Source organism: Mobula birostris, chromosome 5 (genome assembly GCF_030028105.1).
Source record: "Mobula birostris isolate sMobBir1 chromosome 5, sMobBir1.hap1, whole genome shotgun sequence".
Lineage (NCBI taxonomy): Eukaryota > Metazoa > Chordata > Chondrichthyes > Myliobatiformes > Myliobatidae > Mobula > Mobula birostris.
The window spans coordinates 32,854,415-32,878,933 of NC_092374.1; the positions used below are offsets into that span (position 1 = coordinate 32,854,415).

Below are 24,519 nucleotides of genomic sequence, written 5' to 3' on the forward strand. Positions count from 1 at the left end.
ACAGATTTACTAAGCAGAGTTTCGCAGCATTCTCTTCGAGTTGGACAGTCAGCGTCAGGGAGTGGGTAAAAAGAACTGGCTTTCAATCAGAACTGCGATTGATTTTTTAAAAAATTTTTAAAAATTTTATTCATTTTTGTTGAAGGAATGTCACAATACAGAATATATAATGGATTACATTTTCCTCCATTTTGCTTTAGTATCGTACCCCCAAAACAAACCTCCCCCCACCCGCCCTCCCCGAACATATCATGGCAGCTAATATATTTACAACACAATTCACAAATACAGGTACAGACATTTCACAACCATACCCCCACACTACTTCAAGACGACGGCTCACACACATCTGCAACATGTCAGATGATCCAAAATACACTCATACTTACAATTCATCAACCACCCTGTGAGGTAAATTATAAACGTGTTAAATGGGAGGCAACTTCCCAAGTACAATCAAATGCCCTCAACTAGTAGGTAATTCCTTAAGACTCCCAAAATATGATAAGAAAGGTCCTCATTTCGAATAGAACTTTTTCACAGACCCCCTCAAAGTGAATTTAATCTTTTCTAATTTCAGAAAAAACATTACATCTTCTAACCAAGCAGCAGCAGCAGTTGGGGGAGTGGCAGATTTCCAAACCAGCAAAATTCTCCTACGGGCCAATAGTGATGTAAATGCAATGATATCCGACTGGCTTGCATTTAAACCCAAATCATCATCTGCCACACCAAATACAGCTATAAGCGGGCAAGGTCTCAGTGTCACCCCTAAAACCTCACTGATAATTGGCAATTGATATTTTAAAGACAGAGCTGCGTGGAAGGTTCTCTGAGTTGAGGAGTGACCAATCCGCAAGAGGGATTCATTAGAAAGGGCCAGCTAAAAATGGCACAGGTGCAAGCGGAGTGGCGTTCTTTTGAGTGTCCCAGTGTTTAGAGTGGCTTTGGCTCAGCGGGCTTTGGGCGAGATCAGGCCTGGGAGAGGTTAAGGATCTTGTAAGTTGCTCTCTGTTTTTATTTGTTCATTCCTCGTCTGTTAGGGCATAGTAGATTAGTGAGAATAGCTCTGGGGCAGTGTTCTGTACTGTGTGTGGGATGTGGGAAGTCTGGGAGACCTTCAGTCTGCACCGGGTGCACCAAGTTGCAGCTCCTGAGAGAATATTAAGGAACTGGAGCTGCACCTTGATGACTTCTGGCTCATGAGGGTGAGTGAGGAGGCAATAAACAGGAGCTACAGGGAGGTAGTCACCCCTAGATTGCAGGAGATGGGTAACTGGGTGACTATCAGGAGAAGGAGGGGAAATGCACAACCAGTGCAGAGTATCCCTGTGGCCGTTCACCTCAGTAATTATACAACTTCAGACACTACTAAGGGGGAACGACCTACTGAGCAGAGCCACAGTGACCAGATCTCTAGCACTGAGTTCGGTGCTGTGGCTCAGCAGAGCAAAGAGGTGAAGGGGTCTGCAGCATTGATAGGAGATTCCATATTCAAAGGAACAAAGACTAGGTTCTGTGGATGCAGTAGAGATGCCCAGATGGTATGTAACCTCCCAGGCTCCAGGATCAGGGATGTTTCAGATTGGGTCTATGGCATTCTCATGGATGAGGGTGAGCAGCCTGAAGTCTTGATACATATTGGCATCAATGACATAAGTAGACCAGGTGAGGAAGTCCTGAAGAGATTTTAGGGAGCTAGGTCGAAAGTTAAGAAACAGGATGTCCAGAGTAGTAATTACCAGATTGCTGCCTGAGCTACGTGCCAGTGAGGGTAAGAACAGGATGATTTGGCGGGTGAATGCATGGCTGAGGAGGTGTTGTGGGGGTGGGGGGCAGGGATTCAGATTTATAGGTCACTGGGATCTCTTCTGGGGAAGGTATGACCTGTACACCGGAACCTGAGGGGGTCCAATCTCCTTGTAGGATAGGTTGGCTGGAGTTGTTCAGGAAGGGTTAAACTAATTTGGCAGATGGGAACCAGAGTGATGGGGCTGAAGGTGAGGTAGCTGGTTTACACACAGAGGCTAGGTGTAGTGAGGAGAGGCTGTTGATAAGGCAAAATTGCAGTCAACAGGAGGAGGCGCAGCATAAGGCAGATAAAAATCAAGGGTGAATACAGGGCTGAAGGGTTATATTTAATGTGTGCAGTGTAGGGAATAAGGTCGATGGACTTGTAGCACAGTTATAGAGTGGCATGCATGATGTAGTCATCACTGAATCATGGCTGCAAGAAGATTATAGCTGGGAGCTTAATGTCCAAGGATACATATTGTATTGAAAGGACAGGCAGGAAGGTGGGGGTGGTGATGTGGCTCTGTTGGTTTAAAAAAAATGAAATCAAGTCATTAGGAAGAGGTGTCATAGGGTCAAAAGGTGTTGAATCATTGTGGATAGAGCTAAGGAACTGCAAGAGTAAAAAGACCCTGATGGGAGTTGTATACAGACCCCTAAACAGCAGTAAGGATGTGGTCTACAAATTACAATGGGAGATTGAAAATGCTTGCCAAAAGCGCACTGTTACAATAGTCATGTGGCTTTCAAAATGCAGGTAGTTTGGGAAAATCGGATTCCAAGAGGGATAATTTCTAGAATGACTACAAGATGGCTTTTTTTGGCGCATCTATAGCTGAGCCCACTAAGCATTCAGCTGTTCTGGATTGGATGTTGTGCAATGAACCAGAATTGATTAGAGAGCTTAAGGTTAAAGGAACATTAGGGGCCAGTGGTCATAGTATGATTGAATTCACCCTGAAATTTGAGAAGAAGCCAGATTTATCAGTATTACAGTGGAGTAAATGGAATTACAGAGACATCAGAGAGAGGTTGGCCAGAATTGATTGGAAAAGAACACTGGGAAGGGCTGGGAAGTCGATTATTAAGGATGAGGTCTCAGGGTACTTAGAGGCACATGATAAAATGAACCACAGCATGGTTTCTTCAAGGGAAAATCTTGCCTGACAGATCTGTTGCGATTCTTTGAAGAAATAACAAGCAGGAGAGACAAAGGAGAATTGGTTGATGTGTACTTGGATTTTCAGAAGGCTTTTGACAAGGTGCCACACGAGGCGATTTAACAAACTACGAGCCTATAGTATTACAGAAAAGATTATAGCATGGATAAAGCAGTGGCTAATTGGTGAGGCGAAGAGTGGGAATAAAGGGAGCCTTTTCTCGTTGGCTGCTAGTGACTAGTGGTGTTCTACAGGGCTCTGTGTTGGGACAGATTCTTTTTACGTTGTATGTTGATGCTTTGGATGATGGAATTGATGGCTTTGTTGCAAGGTTTGCAGATGGTATGAAGGTAGGTAGAGGGTCAGATAGTTTTGAGGAAGTAGAGAGGCTACAGAAGGACTTGGACAGATTAGGAGAATAGGTGAAGAGGTGGCAGATAGAATACAGTGTCACCAAATGTATAGTCATGCACTTTGGTAGAAGAAATGAAAGGGTTGACTATTTTCTAAATGGAGATAAAATACAAAAAGCTGAGGTGAAAAGGGATTGAGGAGTCCTTGTGCAGGATTCCCCACAAGGTTAATTTGCAGGTTGAGTCTGTAGTGATGAAGGCAAATGCAATGTTAGCACTTGTTTCAAGAGGACCAGAGTATAAAAGCAAGGAGGTAATGATAAGACATTATAAAGCACTGCTGAGGTCTCACTTGGAGTACTGTGAGCAGTTTTGGGCCTCTTGTCTTAGAAAGAATGTACTAAATCTGGAGCATGTTCAAAGGAGGTTCAGGAAAAATATTCCAGGATTGAATGGCTTCTTATATGAAGAGTGTTTGATGGCTGTGGGCCTGTATTCACTGGAATTCAGAAGAAAGGGGGGTGTTCTCATTGACACAAGGAAATCTGCAGACGCTGGAATTTCAAGCAACATAGAACATAGAATAGTGCAGCACAGTACAGGCCTTTTGGACAACAATGTTGTGCCGACCCTCAAACCCTGCCTCCCATATAACCCCCCAACTTAAATTCCTCCATATATCTGTCTAGTAGTCTCTTAAACTTCATGAGTGTATCTGCCTCCACCACTGACTCAGGCAGCACATTCCACTCACCAACCACTCTCTGAGTGAAAAAACCTTCCTCTAATATCTCCCTTGAACTTCCCACCGCTTACCTTAAAGCCATGTCCTCTTTTATTGAGCAGTGGTGCCCTGGGGAAGAGGCGCTGGCTATCTACTCTATCTATTCCTCTTATTATCTTGTACACCTCTATCATGTCTCCTCTCATCCTTTTTCTCCCAAAGAGTAAAGCCCCAGCTCCCTTAATCTCTGATCATAATGCATACTCTCTAAACCAGGCAGCATCTTGGTAAATCTCCTCTGTACCTTTCCAATGCTTCCACATCCTTCCTATAGTGAGGTGACCAGAACTGGACACAGTACTCCCAAGTGTGGCCTAGCCAGAGTTTTATAGAGCTGCATCATTACATCGCGACTCTCAAACTCTATCCCTTGACTTATGAAAGCTAACACCCCCTAAGCTTTCTTAACTACCCTATCTACCTGTGAGGCAACTTTCAGGGATCTGTGGACATGTACCCCCAGATCCCTCTGCTCCTCCACACTACCAAGTATCCTGCCACTTACTTTGTACTCTGCCTTGGAGTTTGTCCTTCCAAAGTGTACCACCTCACACTTCTCCAAGTTGAACTCCATCTGCCACTTCTCAACCCACTTCTGCATCCTATCAATGTCTCTCTGCAATCTTCAACAATCCCCTACACTATTTACAACTCCACCAACCTTTGTGTCGTCTGCAAACTTGCCAACCCACCCTTCTACCCCCACATCCAGGACGTTAATAAAAATCACGAAAAGTAGAGGTCCCAGAACAGATCCTTGTGGGACACCACTAGTCACAATCCTCCAATCTGAATGTACTCCCTCCACCATGACCCTCTGCCTTCTGCAGGCAAGCCAATTCTGAATCCACCTGGCCAAACTTCCCTGGATCCCATGCCTTCTAACTTTCTGAATAAGTCTACCGTGTGGAACCTTGTCAAATGCCTTACTAAAATCCATATAGATCACATTCACTGCACTACCCTCATCTATATGTCTGGTCACCTCCTCAAAGAACTCTATCAGACTTGTTAGACATGATCTGCCCTTCACAAAGCCATGCTGACTGTCCCTGATCAGACCATGATTCTCTAAATGCCCAGAGATCCTATCTCCAAGAATCTTTTCCAACAGCTTTCCTACCACAGACGTGAGGCTCACTGGTCTATAATTACCCGGACTATCCCTACTACCTGTTTTGAACAAGGCGATAACATTCGCCTCCCTCTAATCCTCCGGTACCATGCCCGTGGACAACGAGGACATAAAGATCCTAGCCAGAGGCTCAGCAATCTCTTCCCTCGCCTCATGGAGCAGCCTGGGGAATATTCCGTCAGACCCCGGGGACTTATCCATCCTAATATATTTTAACAACTCCAACATCTCCTCTCCCTTAATATCAACATGCTCCAGAACATCAACCTCACTCATATTGTCCTCACCATCATCAAGTTCCCTCTCATTGGTGAATACCGAAGAGAAGTATTCATGGAGGACCTCGCTCACTTCTACAGCCTCCAGGCACATCTTCCCACCTTTATCTCTAATCGGTCCTACCTTCACTCCTGTTATCCTGTCAGCAACACACATAAAAGTTGCTGGTGAACGCAGCAGGCCAGGCAGCATCTCTCCCGATGTGGCCTTCTATATATCGGCGAGACCCGACACAGACTACGGATCGTTTCGCTGAGCACCTACGCTCTGTCCGCCAGAGAAAGCAGGATCTCCCAGTGGCTACGTATTTTAATTCCACATCCCATTCCCATCCTGATATGTCTGTCCATGGCCTCCTCTACTGTAAAGATGAAGCCAGACTCAGGTTGGAGGAACAACACCTTACATTCCGTCTGGGTAGACTCCAACCTGATGGCATGAACATTGACTTCTCAAATTTCCGCTAATGCCCCACCTCCCCCTCGTACCCCATCTGTTACTTATTTTTATACACACATTCTTTTTCTCACTCTCCTTTTTCTCCCTCTGTCCCTCTGACTATACCCCTTGCCCATCCTCTGGGCTTTTTTCCCCCTCCCCCTTTTCTTTCTCCCTAGGCCTCCTGTCCCATGATCCTCTCATATCCCTTTTGCCAATCAACTGTCCAGCTCTTGGCTCCATCCCTCCCCCTCCTGTCTTCTATCATTTTGGATCTCCCCCTCCCCCTCCCACTTTCAAATCTCTTACTAGCTCTTCCTTCAGTTAGTCCTGACGACGGGTCTCTGTCCGAAACATCGACTGTAGCTCTTCCTAGAGATGCTGCCTGGCCTGCTGCGTTCACCAGCAACTTTTATGTGTGTTGCTTGGTGTTCTGATTGAAATCTGTCGAATGGTGAAAGGCCTTGATAGAGTGGATATGGGGAGAATGTTTCCTATGGTGGGAGAGTCTTAAGACCAGAAGACACAGCTTCAGAATAGAAGGGCATTCTTTTGGAATGGAGATGAGGAGGAATTTTTTTTTTTAAAGCCATGAGAGTGGTGGATCTATAGAATTTCTTGCCAGAGGCAGCTATGGAGGCCAAGTCTTTATGTATATTTAAGGTAAAGATTGTTAGAATCTTGACTGGTCAAGGCATGAAGGGATATGGGGAGAAGGCAAGTGATTGGGACTGAGAAGAAAAATGGATCAGCCACGATGAAATGGCGGAGCAGACTCGATGGGCCAAATGGCCTAATTCTGCTTCTGTATCTTATGGTCTTTGTGGTAAGCTACAGGTCCCGGTAAGTGAACACACTAAAGTTAAAGTTAAGAACTGAATTGCTGTGTAGCCCAACCACACAGGATTCCTCTTACCCGTAGGGATTTTGGATTGTGCAAGCTTGCCGTTATTGAGCTGGTTTTGTTCCACTGGTTGGATTGTGATTGTGGTATATAGACTAGCAATGATGCAAGTCTTCTGGAATAATAATAGGGTTTATTTTTCTGAATGAAAAAAACACTTGAACCAACAAAGCACAAGAGTTAGTCTCTTGGGCTGCATCCACCTATTACAAGAGTCTCTTGGTGCCTTATTCTCTGTCAGCTGTGCTGGTGACTTAAGTTCATTGATTCTGAAGGATAGAAAGTGCTTTGTCTCTTTCATGTGACTGTGTTATTTAAAAAAACTGAAAACAATGAGACATCTGTCAATATACGGTATAGATGTTGGTTAACTGTGAATTTTAATGAGTTAACATTTCCCTGCAGTCCGTAAGTTTTACTTTGACCTCATGCTAAAATCATAGTTGTACAGCATAGAAACTGGCCCAGTGGCCTGTCGTGTCCATGCCAACCTTTTACCCATGTGCGTTAATTCCATTTAACTGCATTGAGTCTCTTTCCTTCTTTGCTTTGCTTACTCAGGTGCCTGTTTCAATGTCTCTCACATAGTCACTGTGCTAGATTCCACCACCTTCTCTGATAGCAAGTTCCTGATTTCAACAACTTTTTTTTTCTCTAATGAAGCTTTCCTCCACCAGGTCCCCTTTTAGTCCTCCTCAATTTCACCTTAAACCATTGTTCTTGATCCTGATGCACATGGAGAGGTCTACAGCAGGACTTGGACAGATTGGAAGAATGGGCAAAAATGTGGCAGATGGAATACAGTGTTATGTATGACATAATAGTGTGGACTATTATCTAAATGGGGAGAAGGCTCAAACATCAGAGGTGCAGAGGGACTTGGGAGTCCTCGTGTAAGACTCCCAGAAGGTTAATTTACAGGTTGAGTCTGTGGTAAAAAAGAATTGCAATGTTGGCATTTTTTTCAAAGGGAGTAGAATATAAAGACAAGGAGATAATGCCTTTATAAGACACTAGTCAGACTGCACTTGGAGTATTGTCAACAGTTTTGGGCCCCATATCTCAGAAAGGATGTTTTGTCGTTGGAGAGAGTCCAGAGGAGGTTCACAAGGATGATTCCAGGAATGAAGGGGTTAACATATGAGGAGCGTTTGGCAGCTTTGGGCCTGTACTTACTGGAATTTAGAAGAATGGGGGGGGGAATCTCATTGAAGCCTACCAAATCTTGAAAGGACTAGATGGGGTGGATGTGGAGAGGATGTTTCCTCTGGTGGGGGTATCCAGAACTAGGGGGCACAGCCTCAAAATAGAGGGGTGGCCTTTTAGAACGGAGGTAAGGAGGAATTTTTTTTAGCCAGAGAGCGGTGAATCTGTGGAATGCTCTGCCACAGACTGTGGTGGAGGTCAAGTTCGTGGGTGTGTTTAAGGCAGAAATTGATCGTTTGCTGATAAATCAGGGCATCAAAGGAAATGGCGAGAAGGCAGGTGTATGGGGCTGAGTGGGACTCGGGATCAGCCATGATGGAATGGCGGGCAGACTCAATGGGCTGAATGGCCTAATTCTGCTCCTAGGTCTTATGGTCTTATCCTGCCCTGTCCTTGCCTCTTATAATTCTGTATATCTCTTCCAATCTTCAATCACCTCATCATCTTTTGCTGCAGGCAACACAAAATCAGCCTATCTATCCAATTTCTCGACTAAACTGATCCCTCGTTTCCCTCAACCGCCCCCACCCCCATAAGAAAGACCTCTTTATCAGGCAACATCCCAGTGTCCCAGCGAGTCTACTCTGCACATTTCTAAATCACTGCTTACAAAAATAGCAGTAATTCTCAACCATACAAAATGCTAGTCTGATCGGATTTGAGGGAAAGCTATGTTTCAAAATGTTATTTTTTGAATGGCTATTATATTTAAGGAAGATTATTCCATGTGCACAGATTATCAAAATCAGTAGTCCTATATTTTGCTTTACATTAAGCAAAGGGGGAATTGTCGATCAGTAGCTCAGCTCTGCCTAAGTTCATTAGAACAACATCCTAAAGCGAAAAGGCTGTCTTAGCCTGTTGTGCTAGTCTTGTCACATGCTTCACTACAAACTTTGTCAAACTTCCCTGAAAATGCAGTTGTTTTTTTGAGTGTGAGCTTGATAGTTACAGAATGTTTTCTTTTAACTTAATCAGTGTCTTTTTTGATTTGGTTGCTTAGCATTGATCCTTTATGTCACTGATTCGTCATTTCAATCTTCCACTCAGTGTATGTTAGGCTGTTTAGCTTTTGCCGGGTCTCATCTCCCTGCATTCAGCCAATGGCCCTCCATACGCTTCTCATCCATGTACCTATCCAAGCTTTTTTTAAATCCTGCATTCATACCTCCAGTGGAAGTTTATTCCACATTTGCACCACCCTCGTAAGTGAAGAAAAGCCCCCTCTGGTTCCCCTTAAATATTTCATCTTTCACTCCCAAATCTATAACCCTGTTCTAATCTCACCAAACCTCAGTGGAAAAAGCTTGCTTGCATTTACACTGTCTATAATTTTGTAAGCATCTATAAGATCTCCCCTTATTCTCTTATGCTTCAAGGAATAAGTCCTAACCTACTCAATCTTTCCCTATAACTCAGTTCCTCAAGTCCTGGCAACATCTTTGTTATTTCAGTCTCTCTGTGCCTTTGCTCCCTACCCTGCTCTAAAAGTCAAGAGGGAAAAAAAACATTCATTCCCAAGTACGAAATTGACAAGGTTAAGTCCCTTTCCAGAGACTTGAACAGAAAAATTTGGGCTTCGACATCGGTATAGTGAAACAGTCCTGCTGGTCACATTGACATCTATTTTTTCAGGTGGAGGCTGAAGATTTTGGGGGACTAGTTGAATTAGTTTATTTGGCATTTATGTTTAGGAGCAGTTAGAGTTCTTATTGCAGAACTTCAAGGCCCTGGCTTTGATCCTGAGATTGAGCGCAGTCTGTATGGAGTTGCCACATTCTCCCTGCAACCACATGGGAAGTTCAGGGCTCCAGTTTCTTCCCTCATCACAAAGATGGCTGGTAGGTAATTTAAGTACTGTAGTATCTGGTAGGATAATGGGGAGTGTTGGTGGACATGTGACAAAATAGTTTATAGTGAAATAAGTGTGGAGTGGGATTATTCTGAGAGCCACCATAGATTTGAATGAGCTCCTTCCCCAGTGTTAGAAGAAAAACAGATAACGAGGTGCCCCTTCTTTCACTTAGAGTACGTGAATGCATTCATGAAATAAATAGCTCACTTTCAACCTCAAACTTCATATTCCCATAATGAATACTGTTATATAATGTATGTAACATGATATAAGGTTTAAATGTGATTTAGAAGGATTATTCATAGTTCCCTTGCTTATTCTTGGGTCATGCAGTGGATCATTTACACCCACTTTGCAAATGCAGACATGACCTCAGCACTTTTCATTGTGTGCAGGCAGGAGATTACAGTGTAGTTTTGACCAGAAATGTGTAAATGGTGAGAAGAGCTGGTCAGAGGCCAGGGTATCTTCATACCCACAAAATCTTTGCTATATCTGCAAAGCACAAGCTGTTTGATGGGACGGCGTCATGTGTCACATTATCCTCGAGCCAGAGGGTGGTGGATCTATGAAATTCATTGCCATTGACAGCTGTGGAGGCCAAGTCATTGGGTATATTTAGTTGAAGGTTGATCGATTCTTGATTAATAAGGGTGTCAAAGGATATGGGGAGAAGGCAGGAGAATAGGATGAAGAAGGATAATAAACCAGCAATGATTGAATATGGAGGAGACCCTATGGGTTAAATGGCCCAATTCTGTTTCTGTGCCTTATGGGATACTGTTCACTTGCCTGGATGAGTGCATCTCAGGTGATGCTGCACACGAGGCAAGTATTTGGCCTGATTTGCACACCATTCATTTCCCACATCAATATTAAAAGTGCAGCTACAGTATGCAAAATCTACAAAATGCCCAGCAACAAACTTGCTAAGATTTCTGCAACTATATGTACTAAAGCTGAATTATGAGAGCAGGTTCTCCAACAAAAACTTCTCAGACGTGCAGCGTTCCCTTAAATACTAATACCGATATCCCACCTTTCCCGGAAGTTCTGGGAGTCTCCCGCATATTAATAACGGCTCCCTGATGCCCGCAAATTATATACAATGTCCCGGAAATCAATTTTTTTGGGGGGGGGGGGAGAGAGAGAGATCCAAAAAAAGAAAATGTAAAACGTCCGTCACCCCAGACTACACTACGGTGTACCCCTGCCTAATAGGGGTCAAAAACAATGACACTGTTGCTCACTGCACTGTTTGCAACAATGACTTTTCTATTGCCCGAATGACTGTAAAAGACATGTTGAGGTGAGTTTCACAGGTGTCATTCGTTCATTAGCATAGCTAATGTTATTTAAACTAGCTGGCTAGCTGCTCAGGAACTACTCTATTGCAGACATCCCACCTGTCCAGGAAGTTCCAGGAGTCTCCCGCAAATTGATGGTGCTACCTCCCTGAAATGAGTTTTTGCAGGGTGGGATGTCTGCTAATATATGTGTGCCCCTGGGTCATTGGACATGGTATGTTCAACCCAAGATTCCTGTGGGAGTACCCTGATTATGTGGCACCTTCAGCAGTAATTCAAAAAGTAACTGTGTAGGTGGTGACCATTCGCTGCTGTAAAACAAAATTCAGCAGATGCTGGAAATCTGAAATAAAATCAGAATTGGGTTTATTATCTCATGACATGAAATTTGTTTTGTGGCAAACTATATGCTACATAGACAAAATTACTATAAATTACTAAATAATGCAAATAAAGGAATAATGAGGTGGTGTTTATAGACATTTCAAAAATCTGATTATGGAGGGGAAGCTGTTCCTGAATCATTGAGTGTATCTTTAGGCTCCTGTACCTCCTCCTTGTTGTTAATAGCAGGAAGAGGGCATGTCCCAGAGGGTGAGGGTCCTTGATCTATACTGCCTCATTGAGGCATCATCTTTTGAAGTTGTCCTTGATGGTCAGAGGATTGTGCCAGTGATGGGATCGGCTCAGTTACAACCCTCTGCAGCCTGTTCTGCAATCCTGTGCATTGGAGCCTCATACCTGGTCATGATGCAACTAGCCAGAATGCTGTTCTCCACTGTGCATATGTAGAAATTTGCCAGTCTTTGATGTTATCAGATCTTATCAAGCTAATGAAGTAGAGCTACTTGCATGCTTTGTTTGGGATTGGATCAATGTGTTGACTCAGACTGATCAATTAAGATGTTGAAACCCAGGAATTTGAAGGTGCTCACCCTTCCCAATTCTGACCCCTCAATGAGGGCTGGTGTGTGTTCTCCTAACTTGCAGTCCACAATCAACTCATTGGTTTTGCTGAGGTTGAGTATAAGGTTGTTGTGACACCATCGAACCGATTTATCTATCACACTCCTGCACACCACTTCATTGCCTTCTGAGATGTTACCAACAACATCTGCAAATTTCTAGATGTTGTGTGAGCTATGCCTAGCCACACAGTTGCGAGTATAGCGAGAGTAGGGCAGTGAGCTAAGCCTGTCTGCTTATGGTGCTCCAGTGCTGATAGTCATCAAGGAAATGTTACCATCATTCTGCACTGACTCTGATCTCCTGATAAGGAAGTCAAGGCTCCAGATGCAAAGGGTGATACAGAGGCCCATGTTTATAAGCTTGGTGGTTAATACTGAGGAGATGATAGTTCTGAACACTGAGCTGTAATTGATTAAACAGCAGATTGTTCAAAGTCAATTTATTATCTAAGTAGTATAAACCACTTTACACAATCTTTAGATTGGTTTTCTTGCACACGTACTCAGTAAATTCAATGAAAGGCCGCACCCAAAAGGGCAGACAAACAAACACTGTGCAAATACAAAAGATAAAATAAATTATCATAATAAATTAGCAATAAAAATCAAGAACATGATAGAGTCATTAAAAGTGAGCTCTCAGGTTGTGAGAACAATTCAGTGATGGGGCAAGTGAAGTTATCCTCTTTGATTCAAGAGCCTGATGGTTGAGGGGTAATAACTGTCCCTGAACCTGGTGGTGTGAGACCCAAGGCTCCTGAACCACCTTCTGGATGGCAGCAGTGAGAAGAGAGCATGACTTGGCTAGTGGGGGCCATTGATGATGGATGCTGCTTTACTGCAACAGCCCTCCGTGTAGGTGTGCTCAATGCTGGGAGGGCTCTACCCCTGATGGGCTAGGCCATCACCACTACTTTTTGTTGGATTTTCCATTCAAGGGCATTGGTGTTTCCATTCCAGGCTGTGATGCAACCACTCGATATACTCTCCACTACACATCTATAGAAGTTTGTCAGAGTTTTAGATGTCATGCTGACTTCTAATGAAGTAGAGGCACTGCCTTGCTTTCTTCATACTTGCATTTGCGTGCAGGACAGGTCCTGTGAGATAATAATAGAGGAATTTAAATTTGCTGACTGTGGTAAACCATCTCCCACAGATCCCTGAATAAAGGCGATTTCGCCCTGCTTCTCCCCCTCAGACCAGGGGCAGACACTCAGCATGGAGGTCACGTTTTACTGCGAATAAAAGCCTTTCAGTATTTGCCCTACTTCAGTCTTTTGGAGTTATTGAAGGTGCTTCACTGACCCTCTCCACCTCTGATTTCCCCTGATGGGGACTGGCTCATGGACCTCTAATTTGCTCCTCCTAAAGTCAATAATCATCTCCTTGGTCTTACTGACATTGAGCGAGGAGTTGCTGTTGTGGTACCACTCAGTCAGATTTTCAATCTCCCTTCTATATATGTTGATTCATCACCAGCTCTAATTCAGCCAACAACAGCAGTGTCGTCAGCAAGCGTAAATATGGCATTGGCGCTAGGTGCTCCAAGTAAGAGTAGATAGCCTGTGAGATTACGTCCACTATAGACCTATTGCGGCAGAAAGCAAAAATGAGAAAATGATGCAGGTACTTGGCATGCAAACAGGCCTTCTGGTTCAACTCAATCGTTCTGTGTTGCCCAGTGCACTCGTCTGCACACAGCTCTCTAAATCTCTCCTGCCCATGTACCTGTGTGATGGATTGTGAGGTAGCCGATTATCAGTTCAGGAGTGAGAGAGTGATTCATTAGGGATTGCATGGTATCTTCAAAAGTCCCTACAATGTCAAATGTGTTAATTCGTAACAGCTATATAAGTATTGTCATTACAACATAAATATTCTTTAAATTGTTATTCTAATTATTGTCAAGCAATCTGTTTGATGTTGAGATTAACTAAGAATAGTGTGGGTATTATTTCAGTTATACCATTGATATTTTGTAAGAAAAATTAAGATCAAGTATATTTTTAACTTTAATGTCACTTTATTATTTCTCATTATGTACCTCGGTTTATCCTCTAGCTGCTCAATCTGATTTGTTAATAAAAACCCTTGTGTCCTGTAGTGTTACTGGGTTCCACAACCAAAAATTTGCAGAATAAAAGGGCTAAAGTTGCAAAATTGAGGCTATCTGGCACTTAACTGCAAAGACCTGATGAGGGAAATTCCAGGCCACACTGTGTTTTAACTAGTTGGTAAACCGAACATTGATGAAATGAATGCTATACTTCTGAAGCAAAAAAAATGTGAGTGTTTTGCCTCAGCGGGCTGGCCGTTGTGCATGCTAATAGTTTGCTTTGCTTTGTTGAGCACAGCCTGGTTGTATATTGCTGCTGCTGGAGCCTTCCTCTTCATCTTAATCCAGCTCATACTGCTGGTGGAGTTTGCACATAAATGGAACAAGACTTGGTGAGTTCTCAGTTTTTAGGAACCGTGAATCTCTGAATGGCAAACATAATCTAACTTCCCAATTCATTTTCCCAAGTTACCTCTCTAACTTCTATAACTAGTGTTTTTTTTAAATCTAATCCAATATGAAACTGAAGTCTTTGTCACTCTTGAACTTGATATAAAAGCTTAACTTTGTAATCAATTTTCTTAATAGACTTCTTCACTACTGGATTGTTGCGAAAGCCCATCTGGTTCACCAATTTCCTTCAGGGGAGGAAATATTCTGCCTTTGGGTTGAGCCACATGCTGGTCAAACTGAGCAATGTGGAAGTCTGTGACCCAGACTTGAACTGCCCCTGGAATGACTGTTCAGCCACTCCATGGTACCATGTAGTTTAAAATGGAGAGAATAAAAATGGTTGAACCACTCGGCATTGCCGGCCAAATGTTGGGAGATTCTCAATCAGCTGGGGACTGGTATGGTGGATTCCAGTTAGTTGGGGTACATCGGGACTTGTACATTTTGGCCCAATAAAGTGATTGCCCCAATTGACCAGAGTTTCATGAAAATAGTTTAAAAAGGTATTAAAAAAAGACAAACTGAGTAACAAATTGCATATTTAAATGAAATACAGAATAATTTAGAACACGACCAATAGTAGATAGATAGATAGATGTACTTTATTAATCCCGAGGGAAATTGGGTTTCGTTACAGCCGCACCAACCAAGAATAGAGCGTAAATATAGCAATACAAAAACCCCCAACAATCAAACAACAAAATGCAAACTAGGTCAGATGGAAATTAAGTCCAGGACCAGTCTATTGGCTCAGGGTGTCTGACCCTCCACGGGAGGAGCTGCACGTTCTATGGCCACAGGCAGGAATGACCTCCCGTGCCGCCAAGTGTTGTATCTCGGTGGAATGTGGCCGAAGTCCAACAGTAAAAAGTAGTACTATAGTACTATAAAACTATTAGTTCCAAATAGTTATTGATGAAGGAATTCATCCAGTGTATGCAATGTTGGACAGAAGGGTTAGATAACCTAACTGAAACCTATTGATTGGTGAAAGGCCTTGACAGAGTGGATGTAGAGAGGGTGTTTCCTATGGTGGGAGAGCTTGAGACCAGAGGACACAACCTCAGCATAGAGGAGCATCCTTTTAGAACCAAGGTGAGGACGAATTTCTTTAGCCAGAGAGTGGTGAATCTGTGGAATTCATTGCCATAGGCAGCTGTGGAGGTCAAGTCTTTATGTATATTCAATCAGAAGCTGATAAATTATTGATTGGTCAGGGCATAACGGGATACAAGGGGAAGGCAGGAGATTGGGTCAGAGAGGAAAATTGGATCAGCCATGTTGAAACGGCAGAGTAGACTCGATGGGCCAAATAGCCTAATTCTGTTCCTATACTGTATCTTATGGTCGTATAAAGTGGGTTAAAAGGTCAGCACAGCATAGTGGGCCAAAAAGCCTGTAATGTGCTGCGCTGTTTGGTGACATGGCTACCAGCCACCTTGGCTTTATCGTTGTTGACCAGCTTGTGGCAGATACGCTGCCCCTTGCAACCAAGCAGTCCCAGAACAGCCAAGTGCTTTGCACTGAGAACACCTTCCATTGTGTTATATGGCACTATGATTGTGTTAAAAGTTTCAGGCCAGTACAGATGTGGCATTTTGAAAATGGGACTAGTACCATGTGTAACTAAAGCTACCAACCAAGTGAATGTCCTATGCTTGGAAACACTGCAAAACTTGGCACCACTGTCTTGTGTGGTATAATGTATGAGCATTGTCATCTTGTGTGCTATTTAAAAAGACCACTGACCATGTGTCCTGTTTTTGTCTGATAATAGGTGGGCTGGAACTGCACAAAACAAATGCTGGTATGTTGCGTTGGCCCTGGTTACGTTTATTTTGTACCTGGTCGCCATACTTGCTGTTGTCCTAATGGTGATCTTTTATACCCACCCTGATGGATGCAAGTTAAACAAGATACTACTGGGTGTCAACACTGGTCTCTGCTTCATTGTCTCCATGGTAGCAATCACACCCTGTGTTCAGAAATGTGAGTTTGACTCCAATGTTCGAAACTAGCATTTCTTCTTACGATTTTTAAAAAATGTCCGTCTGTGTTATTAACTGACCTGCATGAGGAAATTCTTGGGGTGTATCTGTAAAACACCCTCACAGGAATGAGGGGTTTCAGTTATTAGGGCAGACTGGATTGACAGGACATAAAGAGGAGAAAATCTGCAGATGCTGGAAATCTAAAGTGACACACACAAAATGCTGGAGGAACTCAGCAGGTCAGGCAGCATCCATGGAAATAAATAAGCAGTCGACGTTTCAGGTCGAGACCCTTTATCAGGACTGAAAAGGAAGGGGGGAGATGCCAGAATAAAAAAAAGTTGGGGGAGGAGGAAGGTGGAGAGCCAGAAGGTAATAGATGAGGCTAAGTGGGTGGGACAGATAAACGGCTGGAGAAGAAGAAATCTGATAGGACACAAGAGTAGACTATAGGAGAAAACGACCCACAGGGAGGAGATAGGCAGGTGAGAGGCCAGAGTGGGGAATACAAGGTGAGGGGAAGGGAATTTATTTTTATCTTTGTAGAGTTTGTGTTCTTTAAAGCAGTGCGTAATCGAGATACAGTTTAATAGAAGAGCTCTAAATCATAACATTTTTACAAAAAAGGAAGTGGGGAAATTGCTTCATTGACAAAAGAATCAAGAGCCTTATTTAAGGTGATTACTAAAAGATCTAAAGTTGACATGAGGTTGTGATTTGGAATACACAACCTGAAAGGGTGACGAAAGCAGATGATTGAATTATATTCAGAAAGAAATTCGATGGGTACAGGACAGATAGCTGATTCAAACTGGGGGAGGAGGAGACAGGGAATGGGATTCTTTTTCGTAAAACAAGCAGGACTTTGTGGGGGGGGGGGGGTGCTAGATAACCTCTGCTGCAAAGATGCTCTGAACTTAACCAGGACTGATACGTGACTGACTTGCTTTTAACTGCTGAAAATTGTTAAGTTTCTAAGTATGCATAAAATATATTTTCAGACTGTTCCTCATTAGTAAATAGTTGATCTAAACTTTCTATACTTTAACGTGTTAATATTGTGTTTTCATTTGTCCCCGTACCAAAAGCAAGTATTGAAGCAAACACGTTCTGGCTGGATTCTTTCTCTCTGCACCTATTTTGCTTTTGTTTGTTCTTGCTCTTTCCTTTCTTTTCACTTTATTGATTTAACTTTTAACTTTTCCACTATCCTGTACTTATCATCGATAATATTGGCAAGCAGATTTTCTTTTCTTTCTGTATTTTGCCATCTCCTATTTCAGCCAGGCTTTGCTATTTCAGCTGTCATGGTATTTGATAACAACACTTGTCATTATTATCAATGGGCTGCATTTAGAGGAGATGGAAGTGGGCCAGATGGCTTATTGTAGAGGACGTTAAACCAGTCCGGCTGCTGTTACAGGATGACCTTGCCTTTCACTGGATGTCTGGTATATGCCTCATCTTTTTTTTGTGTGTTTTGTTGGTCCGTTCCCTGGGCATTTCCCAATTGCTCTGCAAGTTGTCTACTCCTCCCCCTAAATTTAAACAAAAAATCCTTTCCATCATTGCTGTCAAATTGCAAGGCTAATTGTATTGTGTTGTGGCAAATTTGTTCATGATTCAGTCCACAGTGCTTCACCATTCACAAAGGAAGAAATGTTTAAGAGGTGAAGATGAGCTGTTCTTGGGCATTGTGGAAGATTGTGGTTGTGGTTGTGGTTGTCCAATAGGGAAGCACTTGGTGACAATCCTGAGCATTTCTTGAAAAATGGAACCAGGTCACATGAAAATAAAGGAAAGGGAAAGCCTAAGAAGATGAAAATATCTAACTATGTATGCTTTGTGATACTGTTAAGGATGAGGCAAGCATGGTCACCCATAATAATGCAGTGTCTGAATGGATTTTTTTTCGCGAGTTTGGAAATAAGAATACTTAATTTTTTTCGAGCTACAGAAGTTTCCAGCAGAAGTTGTTGAGGCAGGTTCGATGTTGTCGTCTAAAGTTAAATTGGATAAATATATGGACAGGAAAGGAATAGAGGGTTATGGGCCGAGTGCAGGTCGGTGGGACTAGGTGAGAGTAAGAGTTTGGCACGGACTAGAAGGGCCGAGATGGCCTGTTTCCGTGCTGTAATTGTTATATGGTTACAGAAAGAGTAGATGGTATGCAAAGGCATCCCACCTGCAAACACCCAACTATTTGGTCTTGCTGTGCCTCCAGCATTCTCTTCCTGCCCACACGCTTCACCTTCAACTTGCTCTCCCAAAGAGGTTGTTACCTGTGCTGTAATGTGTTCCAGAGCTTCCCGCTCTGACCTCTGGGGGACAGCTATTTGTGCTTGAGCTCTGTCAGTAAATGCAGGTAATCAAATCAACATACTTTTGCTGAGAGAATTACCCTTTACCTAGTGCCTCACAGTGCAAAATTTGATGTTTTTTCTGATTTAGGAGCATCTGTGGTTTGTTGCTTTTTTTTTACTGTTTTTGTAGCCCAGATAACTAGTTATTGATAGCATGTGCTTTACTTCCGTTTCAGCACAGCTAACTATTGAACCTTGGACTTAACTGTTTGTTTCACTGCCAGAAAGAGGAACAGAGATTCCATGGCCTATTAACTGAATGTTCAATATTGCAAACTGGTTGTATTTTCAGTTCAAAATGTTCAAGTACAATTTTGACTGGAAAATCAAACAATTGAATTTACTTAAGCATTAAATCTCCACACACCTGGCATCTAAAGGCATGCATGTTATGCATTCACATTTGTTTTCAAAAGTACTTCAGTTTTTTTTTGTCTTTTCAACCTCACCGTGAGAAGAAGTTTTTTTTATTCACTCAACATAGTCTTTATGCAAAATCATTAAATAAATCAGAAATTGTCAAATCTTCTCTCACTAATTGTGCATTTTGTTTAGTGGCAAAGTCCCACTGGAGTGTTTGCATACCAAGCAGCTCTTGAAGTACTTTTATTTTTAGTCACTTTTATTATCTGATCAGATGGCCTGGTGAAGCTGCTGGTGCCAGATTTTGCTGTGGGCTGCAAAAGCAATGACGACAAACAAGGAAAATTCCCTTTTGGAGGTCCAGTTATTTCTGTGGCAAGAACTTCTCATTGCATTTGCTGTCATAACTGTTGGCCATTGGCTGTGAGAGATTTCAGCAGCTGCTATCTTGTTTAACACACACTGTATTTTGAAATATTTGATTGAATTAAAAGGACAAAATGAGGGTCAACAAGTTTGCTGAAGAACAATTATGACTTGAATTATTCTCGCTGTAAAATCTGAGCCCTTCTGTAACATCTAAGCTCATAAAATGTATTGAGAGAATGAAGGCTGGATCTTACTTGTATTCTTGGTGGTGGTTACTTTGTTGAAGTTTTCTAGGCAAGTCTATTTATTAGCACTGCCTCATTAGTGAATTGTGAGTTAATTAAAAATGCTTTGAATTTACATACACGTCTCCAACTCCAGTGCAACTGTGAGCAGATGGCAATTTTGAATAGGATTTTGTTTTAGTTAATGAAAGCTGCTTTGTTTTACAAATTAACCACTTGTTACTAGTAACTTCTTTTTTTTAAAGTGCTCTGTTTGCTTTCTGTTTCAGATCAGCCAAACTCGGGTCTCCTGCAGTCTGGAGTAATCAGCTGTTACGTGATGTATCTCACTTTCTCGTCACTGGCCAACACACCTGCAGAATATAGTAAGCATACATTTTGGCAAAAAAATGATCGTTGCAAATCCTGCTTTAAAAGTGTTGTCTGTGACATTTAGAGGAATTGAATGTTTTTAATTTCTCATCAGTTATGAAGGATGGAATCAACACCACAATATGCATTCCACAACTCCTGGGCAACGGTCTTCAAACAGATGACAAGCTTGTGTCTGTGCTGGGAGCCATAATCATGTATGGCTGTGTCCTGTATGCCTGGTATGTTGATCCCGCACTTTGCTTTTCAGAGCAAATAAGCCAACATCTGGATGGTGTTATAGTCCTGGGACTGATCGTCTTAATATTCAGCAATTCATAGGGAAAGCCGAGCAGGCCAAGTACTCTACTGGCTGCCAGCTTCAAGCACGACCACATTTGCATTCCAGCATCTCTTGCCGTTTAGCCAGAACTTAGAGGAGTGTTTTGCTAACAGGACACTTAAAGATATGGAGGGTCAATCAAGACACAAAGTAACACCCACACGGCAGGGAAGCCGCTTTTTGCCACAACAGCTGTTTCCATTTATACAGAGCTTTTAATGTAAAGGAATATGCCAGGAAAGTTATCAAGCAAGTCACATAAGGGTATAATGGCACAGACAACCAGAGACTTGGCCCAAGAGAAAAAGTTTAGGATTATTTTAAGGGAGGGAAGAAGGATTTGGGAGGATCTTACAGAATTTACAGTAGTTCTAGAAAGTTTGTGAACCTTGTAGAATTTTCTCTGTTTCTGCATGAATATGATCTAAAGTGTGATCAGATCTTCACACAAGTCCTAAAACTAGATAAACAGAACCCAATTAAATAAGTAACCCAAAAAGCACAGGTTACTGTCATGAACTAGAGCAGGTCAACTTTGAAGGCATTAGACAGGATCTAGCTGAGATCAATGGGGTGACTCACAGTCTGTTCATCAAGGTTGGGGAGTCCAAAACTAGAAGATATAGATACAAGATAAGAGGGGAGAGATTTAAGGACCTGAGAAATAGCTTCTTTACACATAAGATGGTAAGAATTTGGAATGAGCTACCAGAGGAAGTGATTGAGGCCAGGACGAATGCAGCATTGGAGAGGCATGTGAAAGGGTGAGGACTTGGAGAGCTCTGGGCTGAAATGTGGGCAACTAGGCCCAGTTGGGAGAATGCTGTGGTTAGCATAGCCCAGATGGGCTGAAGGGCCTGTTTCCCTGCTGTATGACTCTATAACATGGATGAATGGCAAAACATTTTATTCTTAATCTACTGATGCCCTTATAGCCAAGGAGCCTATCAGAGTGGATGGGTGGGAAACACGTTGTTCTGTTGGTATCTGTAATAAATGGTCTCCCAAGTGGGCTTCCCAAATAGTTCTTTGAGCAGCTCCAGTTTTTAATGCCTTTTTTTTTCCATTCGCATTTTTAGTCTAACTTCTACAACACGTTCCAGCTCAATAACCCTGGGGGTGAGCAGCACCTCAGCTGCTAAACCAACTGTGAGTATTTATTTCATTAGCCAGAGTAAAAATAACACGTCTTAGGCGGTGCATCAGTTGATTTTAGTTCGTTGCCGGTTGAGTGTTCCAACACTTACTCATCTTCTTACCCTGTATACATACTTTACGCCTGGCATATTTTTTTATATGGTTAATATTTATAGAGAAATGCACCAGCCATTTAATGGAGCTAAGGTTTTAATCCAACAGAACATAAGCTTCTGTTAAAATACCAAGATCGGATTTTTGACATGTTTAGAAAGGTATCCTGTATTGAAATTATAATGGCAAACACTAGGAGATTTTGGTTTAAAAATAAACTGTTTGCTTCACTTTAGAAAAATTGTCCTAGCATCCTTTTTAGGAAAGACCAACTGGTTTTTAACCAAATTTTAACAAGTGGGCCAAAGTGAGTTGGATTTAATTTGCTCTCCTTTGCTTGTCTTAAAAGTGAATTGGTTCAGAAAAATATGCAACTCTGAAAAATCGAGTGTAGTCCACTTTGCTGTTCCTGCTGTGTAAACTTGTATTGCTAAAAAAAAATATTCTGGACAAGTTTATGGTGACAATCTAGTATTGATGTGTGTTTTAAAAAGAAATCTTTGACATTATTTTGATGGAATTTATTAGCCTGTTCCCTATAAAATATTTACCTTGAGGACTAGGTGGAAATATTTAATTTCATGTGTACACAGTGTTTTGGTCTAAACTTCTCTGAAGGCATTCAAATTAGACCGGGTGAGATTGAGTTTGTTGAAACTGCAGCTGCTGTTGCGTGCCGTGTTTGTGCAATAAAGTCTGTAATATGGGATTGAAAGTGAGGAGCAATTTGTCAGCAGTGGCATTTAAGCAATAACCCTGGCATTACAGTCACTTGAAGTATGTTTGAATAAAGGGCTATATTGTTTATTTTCGTTATATACTAACACCGGAGATGACTACAGTATGAAAGTGAAGCTCATTATCAAATGGTTCTGGTTTGCAGTAATAAGACGAGCTCTTATTCTGTATAAGATGAGAGGCATTGATTGTGTGGATAGTCAGAGGCTTTTTCCCCGGGCTGAAATGTCTAGCACGAGAGGGCACAGTTTTAAGGTGCTTGGAAGCAGGTACGGAGGAGATGTCAGGGGTAAGTTTTTTACGCAGAGAGTGGTGAGTGCGTGGAATGGGCCGACGGCGATGGTGGTGGAGGTGGATATGATAGGGCCTTTTAAGAGACTCCTGGACAGGTATATGGAGCTCAGAAAAATAGAGGGTTATGGGTAACCCTAGGTAATTTCTCGGGTAAGGACGTGTTCGGCACTGTTTTGTGCTGTAGGTTTTCTATGTTTCTATTCTGAGGATAGTTATGGGTTGCCTTCCTGAATGGCTGCAATCATTGCAGCTACTGCCATAACTCTTTACTTTGTCATAGTGTTGAACTCTAGCAATCTGTTCTTGTTTACTTCCCAGTTCAAAATATAGGCATTAAGAACTTTTGGGGTATTGTGGTTTTGAGGATGGATGTGGATAAGGGTTCACTTGGGTTCCATGATGTCATAGAGTCACGAAAATGTCTATAGTGTTTTTTCTTATGGGTCCTTTAAATATGGTTTAAGATTCTTCACTTGATCAGAGATTTGCATAAATCTGACAGACCCATGTGACAAAATAACAAAAAAAATGGTTTTGTGTATGAAAGGCAACTTATCGGGCATAAGATCAATTGATGTAGAATTGTCCATTGCTTTCCTGCTGCACATGTATCCTGGAAGGAGGGAAGAACTGTTTTGAACAAAACTCTGCATTTGGATGAATTGGTTCTACACAACAAAAGCCCTGCTTTCTAAATGTTGCATTCAACGTGACTTCTTTTTGTTTTACAGGAAGCTCGGTGCTGCTTCTGTTTTTTACCAGATGAAGAAGGCAAGTTTCTAGCCTCCATTACCATAGTACAGACACTGGAGCTGGGAGTGGTAAAGGGGTGAGGAGGGCAGGTCAAGCCAGTTGCCTGGTTTATGGCGAGGAAGTGTTCCTGTTCCCAGAAAGGCAGCGAAAGTGAATATCTCACCTCTGTATCAAGAGCAACACATGCAATGTCACCTACCTTCTTTTCATGCCCACGACCATTTCAGCCTCCCACTGTAGATCATCTCCTGGTGATTCCTTTATCCCCCCCCCCCCCACCTGAGAATTTATTTAGACTGCTTTTTGCTGGAACGCTTTGCTTGCGGTTAAACATTCAGAGTGTGCGAAGTGTAGTGATGAAAAATAACCAGTGGGGTGTCCATTTCCAGGTCTGGTGTTATCCAGAAACATAAGCAGATTACATTAGGTTACAGACCATTTCCAGTACTGTGCAGGTGTTGATCAGTTGCTCCATTACTTATGTGAATCTTGCAATTTTTTTGGAATGGCAAGAAGGCTGCATTTTTGGGTATGTTTAAAACTTGTTCATCATGAAAGTGATTATGTATGAGGAGCGTTTGATGGCTGTGGACCTGTACTTGCTGGAGTACAGAAGAATTGCGGGGTGGAGGGGGGGTTCTTCATTGAAGCCTATCAAATATTGAAAGGCCTAGACAGAGTGGACATGGAGAGGATGTTTCCTCTAGAAACAGAGGGTACAGCCTCAGGGTAGGAGAACGTCCTTTTAGAACAAAGAAGAGGA

At 42.4% G+C, this 24,519-nt stretch overlaps 1 protein-coding gene across 2 annotated transcripts in view; it reads left to right on the top strand.

Moving 5' to 3' along the window:
• serinc5 (serine incorporator 5) overlaps nt 1-24,519 on the top strand; it is a 93,523-nt gene that overhangs the window by 56,983 nt on the left and 12,021 nt on the right. The window contains exons 5-10 of one of the 2 annotated variants that reach the window (XM_072257819.1): nt 14,541-14,634; nt 16,473-16,684; nt 20,296-20,391; nt 20,493-20,619; nt 21,800-21,869; nt 23,735-23,774. In XM_072257819.1, the coding sequence (XP_072113920.1) occupies nt 14,541-14,634; nt 16,473-16,684; nt 20,296-20,391; nt 20,493-20,619; nt 21,800-21,869; nt 23,735-23,774 (639 nt within the window). The remainder of the gene's footprint in view (nt 1-14,540; nt 14,635-16,472; nt 16,685-20,295; nt 20,392-20,492; nt 20,620-21,799; nt 21,870-23,734; nt 23,775-24,519) is intronic. The other variant, XM_072257820.1, reaches the window with a different exon arrangement.